Raw genomic sequence first — 12587 nt, 5'->3', positions numbered from 1 at the left:
ATTAGAGATGAAGGGGTAGGATATGTATGTAGGTAGGTATATCAAGACTCTGTCTGATACAGGCTGTTCCTTCATCTGCTGTGTATGGATAATGAAAATCAAAGTTTACAGAACTAAGTTAAACATCTTATGAGAACCAAATAAATGGGAAGTCTAAATAAAATACTATGTATATACATTGCATATGACATATTGGCAGGCACTGTCATGTTGAGGTGCCATGATGGCTGCTCGAGGGTCTCTTTTTGACTCTTTAAGAGTTGTCATCTTATTGTGTAATTTGTCATGATTTAAAACCAAGGTATTCTCTTCATATTTGAACACATCTTGCTGAAAGTGATCAACCATCACTGCATAATCAAATCAAGTAACAAGGATACGCTGTTAATCAAATGTGATTGAGCATAATAAGGGGCAGGTTAGTTTGTACAATGTAAAGCTAACAACTAGTGACCCGTGTCTGCATCTGAAACTGACATTTGCTGATTATGCTTCAGGGCTATAGTCTGAATTATTTGTTTAATCTTTTCAGTTAACTCAGTGGTAGTGATTTAGAGGCCTTTGGAAAACTTATAATTTCTATGACTTGTTTCTTAGAACAGACCACTGAATAAACCATTTTGTCTCTAGGTAAATGAACATTTGAAAGACATAATGGAACAGGAACAAAAACTAAAAGAGCATCACAGTGCAGAATCTGCAGGAGGTCAGAAGGTAGGTGTAGGAGTTAAAATATTTTAAACAATAAGCATTTATCTGTAAACAAAAACTACTTGCATATAGCATGTATAGGTAAATATATATTTGCAGACACTGAACTTTTAACTGCTTGTTAAAGAAAGCAATCAAACTTTTAGTATTAAGTTGGTTTATTATTAGTTTTATCATTTCCATGAAAATATGCATTTAAATGTAACACTAAAAGAGTTGCACTTTTTATTCCCAGTCGTCCTTTTTGACAAATAAATCTTTGACATCTGGGAAACATCTGTTATGTTAGTCCTATGGAATTTATTAAGATTAATGAATTAAAACTGTAGTCAGATCTGATATGAAAAAGACCACCACATTTTTATCCATGATTTTTGTTTTTCGTTGTGACTGCATGAATCTTGAAAGAGAAATCTGTGTGGTGTCATGGGAAGGGTTGCTCTGGCTATGATCCAAAATACTGGTTGATTACAGGTTTTGTTATATATACACTAAAACCAGATAATGTTTGATTTCCTTTCCTAACAAGATTTTTTCTTTTTGTTTGTGGAGCTCAATTTTAATTAAGTTGCATTATACCTATCAAGATACAGAAGGATAGCATACAGTTCCAGATTATGTAAAACTGCTTGCTTTAGAATGAAATCACTTATCCTATTATGATGTAATTATTATTGGGGAATTGGTAATCAGTTTGAACACCCTTTGGTGTTGTCCCTGCACTTGAACGTAGAACAGATTTCCTAGCTACTGCAAGGCTGTAATCCGAGGTCACATCCTGGTCTGTTTTCATGTAAGCAGCTATCTCCTTTTCAATGCTACTCTGAAGGAGTTGTGAGTTACTTGGCTAGATCAGAAGTTTAGCTTCAAAAAGCATGAATGCAATGAATGTCCTTGCGCTTGTGGTTTCTTTTTAAGTAAGAGAAACGATGAAGGCTAATTAGTTAGTGTGTGACTCAGCAAAAGAAAATGGTATTTTCTACAATAGTAGTGTGACCCTGATGCATATATCGCAATGCAAAGAATTTTATCTGTGTTCAGTAGTGATAATAGCATAGGAATCTGGAGAATAAGATGTCCTTGACAAGTTCACTTCTCAAATTTAGATGAAACAAAGTCAATGGGAAGTGGGGACATAACTTATGATCCTCTGTCATCTAGCAATTTTTCTTTTTCCTGAAAATAATAGTAGGAAGTTTTGTGTGTGTTTTAGATCACTTCGAAAGATAATAATTTTTAAAATCCCAAATTCACGAGAGTCTTAATATGGTAAACAAAGATATATCAAAAAGAAAATTATTAACAGGGCCAGGCCATAAAATTATCTGTATTTGTAAAAATTCAGTAATGCTTATTTTCACTTATGTTATAGCTTGCATTTTATATTAGAAATAGCAAATAGTAAATTAGTTTATAATTTACCTTTAATGTCAACATTCTTGAATCAGCCGTTGAAAGATTTGTATAGTCTGTAACTCTGACCCCATAAATGGACCCAGTGGAATAAAACATTTAAATTAAAACGGTATATGCCTTTATGGCGTTTATTCCTATGAACTGTGAAGCTATAACACAATCTGAGCTGTGTTCTGTAGGCCAATGTACAAATGCATCTGCAAAATAGCAAAATCATTCTACGGTTGCCACATCATGAAAAAATTTGTAATTAAGGCCTTCTCTTCTAGACACTGAATTTTTGATACTGTTATCCCAGGTACATGTTATGTTACCTGCCTCAGCATGAGATTCAGCTGTATAAATTACATTGTCAAGTAAGGTATTCCATGCTAGGAAGCTGTATTAGTGTAGATTTGTTAGCTAAAATCTCAGCATGGGCAAAACCTCAGGCTCCAGTTGACCCCTAGATGTCTCTTCTGACAGTAAATTTACTGCATTGTTTTTTTTAAAGAAAGGCTATTGGAAAATTAGCCACCCTTCACATTGAAGTACCTGAGAGAAATTAGGACAAAAATACGTGGATAATGAGTCAAAATATCATTTGTACATAAACAGTTTGGTGAATACCATGATAAAATGGAATCTGCTTCTAGAAAATAAGTCTAGAATATGAAATATTCAGTCCACTCTATTTTGAAGTATTTAAGGAATTTGAATTACTGAGCTTTTTATTTTGCATGTAGGAAGACAGCAACATATTTTCAACTCATTCAGATTTGCTAGCTCCCGGTTTTCTTTGAGAAACACTGCTCTATTCAACTAATTTACTGTTCTGAGATCTCAGCCGTTCTTTTTCTCATATGCCTCACAGTATTTCCCAAATTTCCACTTAATTTTGCTAAAGCTAATGGTACTTGTGCACATGCCAGCATCTGAGATTTAGAAACACATTAAACACAACTAAAGCCTATATTTATTAACGGATCATATTGAAAGAAAACTATAATGCAGATCCATTGGATGGATCAATTGCATCAAATCAAGTTAGTCAGAGTTTCCAATGGGAATTTCTGTTAAATTATGATGTGGCTCCTGTCAAGCATCTGCTAGTATTTATTCACAGGTACCCAGGTGTTTTACCCTGATTATCTGTCTCCATATTGCATCAGTCCATGCATTCTTCTCTTCATAGCACAAAATCAGTGACATGTCCTGTTACTTTGCATTGACACTACCTCATATATCTCAGCAAAGCTGTGCAATAATTGTAGCTAAATTCCTGTACCAGGTTTGGGTACTGCTGAAATAGGTATATTATTTTTTATCTGAGTACTAATTAGAGTGATTTTCTGTTTACCTTTTTTTTTTTTCATTTCATGCTATACCTGGGTTTAGTTATTAGTATCAGTAGATTTTCTTAAATTAAAAAAAGGCAGGGGGGTGATTGAATTCTGCCTTTGTATTAACTAAAGCAATATTATTACACAATTTTCCATTTTTATGGAAAAATTACATTATACTTCTATATATTTATTAAGTAGAACATTTTCCATGCTCATATTACTGTTGTAGCTTAATTCTCAGGGTCTGAATTAAATTGGTTTATTTTCTGTCTTTGTTTTTAAACTCCTAACTGCTGCTTCTATTTGTATTTTAAGACTTACTGTGAAGGGGAACTGGAATTTTTCATTATGCCTCTTTTCTGTCTTCCACCATCCTTCTCAGGTTGGGGCTCTGTTTTGTAATTTAGGTTTTCTGTGTTACCAATACAGTTAGTAGTTCAAAAGGTGATGATTTCATTCTAAAATTTAAGGAACTTTGCAATGTCCCTTCTGCTCTAGCCAAACACCTTTGGATATTTAACTTTCAGAGTTTCTAAGGTGTGGTCAGGTTTTGAACCCTAACTAAATTTACATTAAGAATGTCACTTCTGCTGATTTAGAGACATAGGCAAACAAACATGAAAAGACTAGATCATTCCAGTCATTAGGGAAAGCTTTTCTTTAGTTTTAGTTACTGGTCAAGAAGCAGCAAAGTTATGTACCTAAAAGGTAAAACAAAATTAATGAGTAGACTTTTTAATTATTTTATAATTTCCTACTGTGATAAATTCATAAATTTATCAGTTGTGAAAAATAATTTCAGCATAATCCTCAAGCCTGCCTTACTATCTTGTTACAAATGTGGGGTGAACCTTTTTGCAATAAATAGTAAACCTCTACATTTCTAAAAATTGTAAGCATCATTTACACAGATTAATATATGATACCACTGATAAGATACAGGTGTTTGCCATTTCTGGACAGATAAAACCAGTATTAACAGATTATGAGATTGCTTTTGTTTTCCTTCACTTTCTTCTGCTGCTAGCTTCCTGTAGAAGATGAGAGGAAGGAGCATATATGGTTTTTAGTTCCAGGTAGCCCTCTGTGGATCTTGATCAGCCGGTGATTTGTGGTAACCTCGTCCTTTTCTGGTAGAGTCTCTGCATCTCCTTTCAGAATTAGGATTTCAAGTTCTGCTTTATGAAATAACTTTGGTTTTCAGGCTTCCATCAAATAATATATTCTGTATGTACAGTTGCACTGGTTAAACTACTGTTTACTACTACTGTACTCAAAGCTTTCTCAAAAACCTGTTATTTTTCTGTCTGCTTTTGTGATTTAGGTTGAATCAGTCTTACCAGATTTAAGCCAAATCAATGTAAATCCTATGAGAGAAACAAATGCAAGAGTATTCATCCAAAGACCTGAATTCTTTAAACGTTTTTTAAAATTGGTTTAAACAGTGCAACTTTTTGTGTGAAGGTAAAACACTAACGGCATAGTTCTACTTTCAATTTAATGTGTCATAAATCCACACTGCTAGCAAAAGCTAACCTGTCAAGAAGAAAAGTTTGCAGCAGGATCAGCTTTGTGATCCAATTAATGCAATTAACGCACAGCTGCATGAACACAAATGATGGTGCAAGGAAGACAGCAGAAACAAGTACTTAATGAAGGGCATGACTACCATTTTTTGGCACCATAGGATGCATTTAGACTGAGTTAAATTTATCGTAGTCATGTTTAAAACTTTTTGTTGGGGGGATTAAACAATCTTCTTGTAAGACTATAAGCCATCAACCTGAGGGACTGTTTTGTTCTTTTGGTTTTTGTGGTTGTTTGGGATCTTTCTGTTTGTTTTTTTGGTGTTTGTTTTTTTTTTTTAACATGGGGAGAAGTCAGTTAGGATTCTCTGCTAAATTTATTTTTGTAGTGACTGATTTTTAGTAAGTTCCAGGGGAAAAAAGGATATTTCTGATGATACGAAGTGCCAATTCAACATTGAATTCCCGTTATGTTGTCCAAGAGATTTCTGCTTTTCTTTATCTCTTCTCTTTAAGTGCCTTTACGAAGTGTATATTTATAAATTTTACAGTACGTTTGAATTTTAACTTAATCATCTTCAGTCTTTCAGCCTCTTGAAGCGAGTTGATAGTTGTCTCAACCAGTAGTTTCAGCTAAGTAGACAAATAAAAATATATATTGGATTGCTAGTTTTGAGTTCAGTTTGTACTGCTACAGAGAGCTATTCTTTGGAATTGAGACCAATGTGTGCTTTTTTCAAAGAGGAGCTCTTCGGCCTATCATTAAATAGATCTCAATGGACCTCTTGAGTCCAAGTCTGAAAAACACTTCACCTTGAGAAATCAAAGAATGTTCCTATCAGTGTTAAGTAGAAGGATAGGCAGCTCAGATCTGATCTCAGTCCATTTACCTAAAGCTTTTTTTTATGATAAGGTTTAGAATTCCTGATTGCATTTGAAAATCAAGATAGTGTTTCCAAATTCACGTACTTTTCCATACATTGATTATATTTTAGTCAGGTGAAGAGAAGCTGAACCCTATGGAAAGTGCTTTAGTGACTGAAATGTCCAGAGCCACACATAATCATGCATCTTGTAGTTCATTTCTTCTAAGTGACTTTGGGATTTTCCACTCTAACAGTCCAGTTAAATGGAGGAGAAGAATGTTGAGAATGATCATGTTACTAATGTACACCCTTTCATGTGCAATAGCTTTTTTATATAAAAAGCTTTGTTTCATCACTACAGTTATTCTAAGGGTTTTATAGAAGCACAGTGTTTTAACAACTACATAAAATAAGCGGCTTCTGTTAGCAGTTTTTTCCACAGCAGTTGTAAAACTGCTTTTTCACCATTTCTGGAAAATATTCCTCTTCATTAAAAAAAACCCAGAAAACTTCCTTGCACTTCAGTAATTGTTTTGATTTTTTTTTTTTTAATTTCTACAATGAAATCAGTAGAGTGGTGAAGTTTTGTGTGGGTATTTTTAATACTGCTACATGATGATTTTTTTTTCTTAATAGTAGAAGTATTATGCCAGACTAACGTCTAGAGTTACAGAAAAATTCACTGACTTCATTGTGTTTAGGATTAAGCTTTTAGGTCAAATTTTATATTTGTAAAACTTCTTCTTTACAATTTGGTGTTGTATTTTTTGATCAAGTATGAGTTTAGAATTGTATGTATCAGTGCTGATCATTTCTCTGCCAGTAGCCAAAACTCCATCTTCATTTCAGGTCATTGCACATCATGCAGCTGATGCTAATGTGATTTGTCACTGCAAAACTATAATTGCCTGCATCTCTTGTTGTTCTGAAAACTGTCATATGATTGTTTAAAAATATTGTTAAATGTTATAAACATAACTGTTTGCTTGAAGTAACTAATGCAAACTTCACTGCAATTGGTTGTACCATACTACAGTGTGTTTATACCTCTTCTTCATTGCTTTAGCTTCCCTGCTTCCCCATATGTGCTGCTGGAGTTCATTTTGATACTTGTGATATCATGACTTCAAGTCTCAAATGAATTCTTCAGTCAGATTGCATATGTAGGGTACAATTAGATGTGTGAAAGCATTAAATAAAACTGCATTGATCTGACAATATTTTCTGCTCATGTGGGAAAATCATAATGTTGATCTACAAAGACTGCAGTCATACTTCGCCAGTGTTATTTCTGCTAATTAGTTCAATACGCAGAGGCTACAGTGCACTAATGCTTACCATTAAATTACAATTCACTGTTATACAAAACTGAGAATGTTAAAATTGCTTTGTAAAAGTAATTTATGAAATTGATAAATTGTTCCTTTTTTTTCTTTGCTTTTTGCTTTTATTCTTTTTCCCTACTGCTTCCTCTGAAGTCTCCTACCAAATGGTTTTGGAAGCTGGTTCCTGTAAGTTTGCCCAACTGCTTCACTTTGATCAAATAGCTTATTTTGGGAATGGCTTTGTCCATGTCATGCTGGTCTAATCATTCATTTCATTTATGTCTACAAGATAATTTTATAAGAGATTGCTCTGCAAAGGTGTGCATAATACAGAAGCTTATTTTGAAAGGTAATTTGTGCAAAAGGTGTAAAATAACATGCTAGATAAGGAATTACTTTTCAAACAGTCAGGTTCTCTATGGGTTTGTATAAGGCAGTGCTAGCTGTTATTAACTCGTGTCACATGATCAGGTTTCTTGCAAACTACTTTTTTATAAACTTTCAGTAAACATGCTATTTGATACTGACTATTTTTAAAAGAGACTTGCAGTAATAGTTTTTGGTTGTTGATGCTATATGGATTCTGAAATTTTCTGATTTATTTAACAATATGCAATTATTACACCATTTGTCTAGAATTCCCTGATTTTTCATCTGATTTAGGTAAATCTTAATCTCGTCATTAATCTCACCCCACACAAAGTAACCTAAAGTAGTCTACTTTTAGTGAGATTATATTTTCCCTAAAAACCATAAAAAGTAACTGTTCAGGTCTGCAATAATAATAAAGTTTGTTTTCTCTGTGCTGAGTCACCTTGGGATTATCATTACTCTCCTCTATCCCATAGTAATTCACGTTTGAAATGCTTTCAGATTGTTTATTCTGCAACAGGTTTGGCTGGGAATAAAATAGACAGCTGTTTAGGTATATGTGGAATTGCATGCTTCTGGTCTGAATTCCAAAGAACTAATTCTGATCTATCTTTGGACTAAGGATTACCAAATAACTGATTCAGCAGTCCCCCAGATATTTGTTGTCATAACTAGTAAAAGATTGTTCATGCATTGCAAAGAGATTTAAAAATAACAAGGCAGTTGCATGTAGGCAACAACAGAAGTTACTTGGTGTCTGGAAAACCAGTTTAAAAGTACTGTCTTCAGCAGACTAAGCAGTATACAGATTCATAACAGTTTATACTATATGGGCATTTTCCCTATAATGCTATATCTATTAGAGTTGTGACACACACATACACACTGCTCTTCCCAGCATGGTCCTTAAATTTTGTTTTGGAATTAAAACAGCGTAATTAAATGGAGGGAATAATAATAATAAAAAAGGACTGTCTATGATCAGAAATTTAAGCTCATTTTTTTGTCTCATTTCTACAAAATAAGTAACTACTTCAAAGCACTTTCAGAATATGTTTTTGTTCTGTTTTTGCCTAAGATGTTAGTTTACTGATTATTTTTTCCATTGCTTAAAAATGATATTCAAAACCAAAATATTAAGTCTTTTGAAAAGCTAACTCCAATTTGCCTGCCAATTGTCCATGAACAACTTGAACTAGTATTTATGTTACTTTGAGCTTGTTAGTTGAGATACAGTTGAAATCCAAGTGCTATTGATAGTATAGTAGGAAGGCAGTGGCTCAAGCTACTCTAACAGTTCAACCAGTCTTCTGATCTCTTCCCTTTACATAGAACAAGTGTTTCACAGCAAGATAGTTTATTCCTGAGCATATAGGCAGCTGAAAACTTTCTCAGAGAGGTAAATTTGTAACATGTTATCTGCTATGTGGTAAATGAATAAGAGGGTTCGTAATTAATTATTAACTTGGAATACAGGTGAGCTCTTATGCCAGAGTAGTTGATATGCTGTTGGTTCATCTTCAGCTGACCTTGTTTATATGCAAGTGTCTCAACTATACGTAGATTTGTTTAAGTGGGATAAGCTCAAAGATGCTAAATCAGGCTGGTTTAGGATCTCAGAAACAAGATGCCTGTATTAGCATTTATGTTTAAATTAGCACTAGAGCTTTATAATAAATGTAGAAGTTCATCTTCTGCATTATTGCATCCATATTTAGTAGCAAACATTCCAACTGATGAGAAGAGTTTCTTCAAGTGGAAGTTTATTAAAAATGCAGTGCAATTACCAGTGTCTTTTATTTTTCAGTATAGTTTCTTTTATCTTTCAACCAAATTGAAACACTATGTCTGTTATACCTAATGAACCTAGCATATCAGGTTATATAAGTTTATTTTTCCTGAAGTAACATGCATGGCATACGCTCTACAATGAATTAAGTGCTCTTCCTAGGTCCACTTCAATTATATGACACCATTTCCAGCATCTGCAGGCACTGCTCATAAGGCCAGTGAAGGCATCGTTAAAGTGACAGTAGACTATTTCACAGAATTTACTGTGCAAGGCCACTGTATTACCCATTTTAAATATTTCTGAATACTCCATTAAATAAGACGCTATTTAAAAGAATATATAAATTACACAGGGCTTGTTGGACCATGATATTAGACTCTGTCTCTATCTTGTATCTTTTATCATTATTTCATAATTAAATTGTAATGTTTCATAGACTTAATTTCAGTCATTTTGAAGGGGAAGTATATGGACACATTAACATGGTATTTGAAACTTTCAGGATTTTCATTGAAGTGGGTAACTGGATTGCCATAGAGTAGAAAACAACGAACTTTCACTGCAAGCATAATTGGACTATTTCATTAGAAATAGTAGGGAGTATTAGAATATTAATACTGCATGAAACACTAACGTGATTGGGTTTTTTGGTGTTAGTAATTATTTCCTGTAGCATGCAAAAATGGCATTTTCATTATTATACAGTATACTTGACACACAAATACCAGAACTACTCAATTATGAAATAAAAACTAACTCTTGGGGTTTTTTTAAATATTAATTGGTTAAAGTATAAGTTCTCTGGGCCAAATGCAAGCCCTCTATATTTCTAGAACTGATGTGTCTGCTGTTGCCAGATTAGACTCATACTTCTTGGGCCAGTTAGAGGACACTGACATTCACTAAAGATAATCCCATGTGATTCTTGACAGAAATCCAGTGACAGTAAGTACAGCCTTCAGGGTTAGTCTGTGGTTCCACAAACTTTTTTGCCAGCAAAGCTAGCTTAAATGTTTCCCACCCCACCCATAAAACCTCCAGCCCTGCCCACTCATTCGCTGCAGAAACAAAGGAGGAGAAAGATGACATGGGTTGATCAGTGGTCTTACCAGGAAGCCCCATCAGCAATTGCTCCAGCACAGCCAAAGTGGAGAGTAGGAGATGGGAACTGTCAGCTTCAGCTTTATTGGGAAGACTAACATCCACAAAGACTGCTGAGTCCCTATGGGGAGACTTCCAGTTTAGTACCTATAGATGAATGAAAACAGTGTAAAATTAACTCAAAACACTCTTGGCATCATAAGTAGCTCAATGGTATGAATAGAAAAGTAATCCTTCAATACTGTTTTGAAATAAGTCTTAGTAAATAATATTAAGAAATTAAAATCTGTATCACTTTCTTCTACCTCCGTCTGTTTTCCCAGGAAGAAGTGAAAAGAAACTAAGAATGAATACCATTTTTATAAGTAAGCCCCCCTCTTCCCACACAAAAAAACCAAACCCATGGAAAATATATTCACTGCAGATAAATACTACCTTGGTATTCTGAACTAATGATCTCTTTACACACAGGGTTGTTTTTGAAAATGTTTCCTTCTATAACTGGGCCACTGCATGGTCGTAACACTTGACCATTAATGCTCCTCTATGTGTATGACTGCTTATAGTGAGACATGCTAGTAATAAAAATGGAGTTGATGAAATACAGATTTCTCTGTTTCTGAATTTGTCGTTAAGTCAGTTATATGAATGAGATTTTGGGGAAGCTTCTTAGGTGTGTTAACTTCACAGAGTCATTTGACTTGCCAGTAAACTGAAGTTACACCAGCTGAGGATTTGTCTCATTATGTTTATACACAGATCATTTCTGATTGTGTAACAATGAGTGTTGTATGTTAATTAAAGTATATGATGTTTTTTAATTCAGCGTGCTGTACAACGATAATCAAAGTTTGGTAGTTTTGAAGGAAAGGTTCAATATTAGCATTGTAGGTTTCTTTTAGGTATTATTTATGCCATTCAAAATGGGGGCATACATGAATAGTTTTAAGAAATTTAACACTGAGAGTATTCAGCTACTCACTGAATACTGCTTTTTCACTAGAAGAGTGAAATGAGTATGAGTCTGTTTCTTCATATGTTTCAGAGCCTTTGTCTCTCTAAATTTCTTCATTCTGTATTGTAGGCTCGTTACAGAAAGGAGCAAACATTGCTTAAACAGCTGCCCTGCATTCCATTGGTGGAGAATCTGCTGAAAGATGGTACAGATGGTTGTGCTCTTGCAGCCCTGATCCACTTCTACTGTCCAGATATTGTCAAACTGGAGGGTATGTGTAACACATCTCTCAGGTTGTAAACATAAGTCCATAAAGTTTAAATGCCTGTGTTTGATAACTGTGTAAAGGGAAGTGCTTAAATATGATATACAAGGAGACCAATTTGAGTCTGGTGGGTTTAATATTAACATTGCACCTATTTATTTTTACATTTAAATAAAAGAAACCAAGACATCCTTCCGTGTTGTGCGTGCTTTTACTTTATCACTAAGATAAACATACTAAGATATATTATTACGAGTCTGACTGTGGCAGCACATTTGTGCTATGAAACTTGAAACCACCTGGAAAACTCTTATTCTTGAAGCTGCCTAAGTGCTTTCTTGTGAATCTGAGCAGTTAGACGTATAAAACATGGAAGACGTTAGAGCTCATCAAGCTCTGCATAGCTGCACTGCATGGCAAATAGTTGCTCAGTGTTCTGGGCTTTTAGTTCACCTGATAGTTACCTATATCATTTATCGAGTAAACAAAAATATATAGTCTAAAATGTATTGGTGTCATGTGCTGTTCTATAACAGCAATTGTCTGTCATGATGAGCAGCTTGATCTTGTTCTTTTGCTCAGTGGCCTGGTTAAAGTCCTATCTTCCTATTGGCAACTAAGAGCCTTATGTAGTTGTAAAATGTCTTGGCAGCTAACACCCATCATTTACTGCCTATGTTCTGTCCATGATACCTTTGATGTCGTGGGAACGCTTATACAGAAGCAGCCTGAGAAATCCAGGAATACGAACAAGAGTATAAAGCTTGCTAAAGACTGAAATCTGGAATTCATATACACAACCACTTTATAGGAAGCTTCCAGCAGAGTAGGCGTTGAAGATGAAAGACTCTAAGATGCTTGCATTCACCAGTCTTCGTCTTGTGAATTTTGAAAAATACAACTTTCGATTTACATAAATGTTGCAGCCAAATA

General features: G+C 34.4%; 1 protein-coding gene across 3 annotated transcripts in view; it reads left to right on the top strand.

Moving 5' to 3' along the window:
- The window catches only part of CAMSAP2 (calmodulin regulated spectrin associated protein family member 2), an 89041-nt gene that overhangs the window by 45025 nt on the left and 31429 nt on the right, over positions 1–12587 (top strand). For 2 of the 3 annotated variants that reach the window (XM_074876715.1, XM_074876717.1), the window contains exons 4-6: positions 631–714; positions 7323–7355; positions 11519–11660. In XM_074876715.1, coding sequence (XP_074732816.1) covers positions 631–714; positions 7323–7355; positions 11519–11660 — 259 coding nt within the window. The remainder of the gene's footprint in view (positions 1–630; positions 715–7322; positions 7356–11518; positions 11661–12587) is intronic. The other variant, XM_074876718.1, reaches the window with a different exon arrangement.

Source organism: Strix uralensis, chromosome 8, assembly GCF_047716275.1.
Source record: "Strix uralensis isolate ZFMK-TIS-50842 chromosome 8, bStrUra1, whole genome shotgun sequence".
NCBI classification, from domain to species: Eukaryota; Metazoa; Chordata; class Aves; order Strigiformes; family Strigidae; genus Strix; species Strix uralensis.
This window is presented reverse-complemented; position numbering and strand designations above follow the sequence as displayed.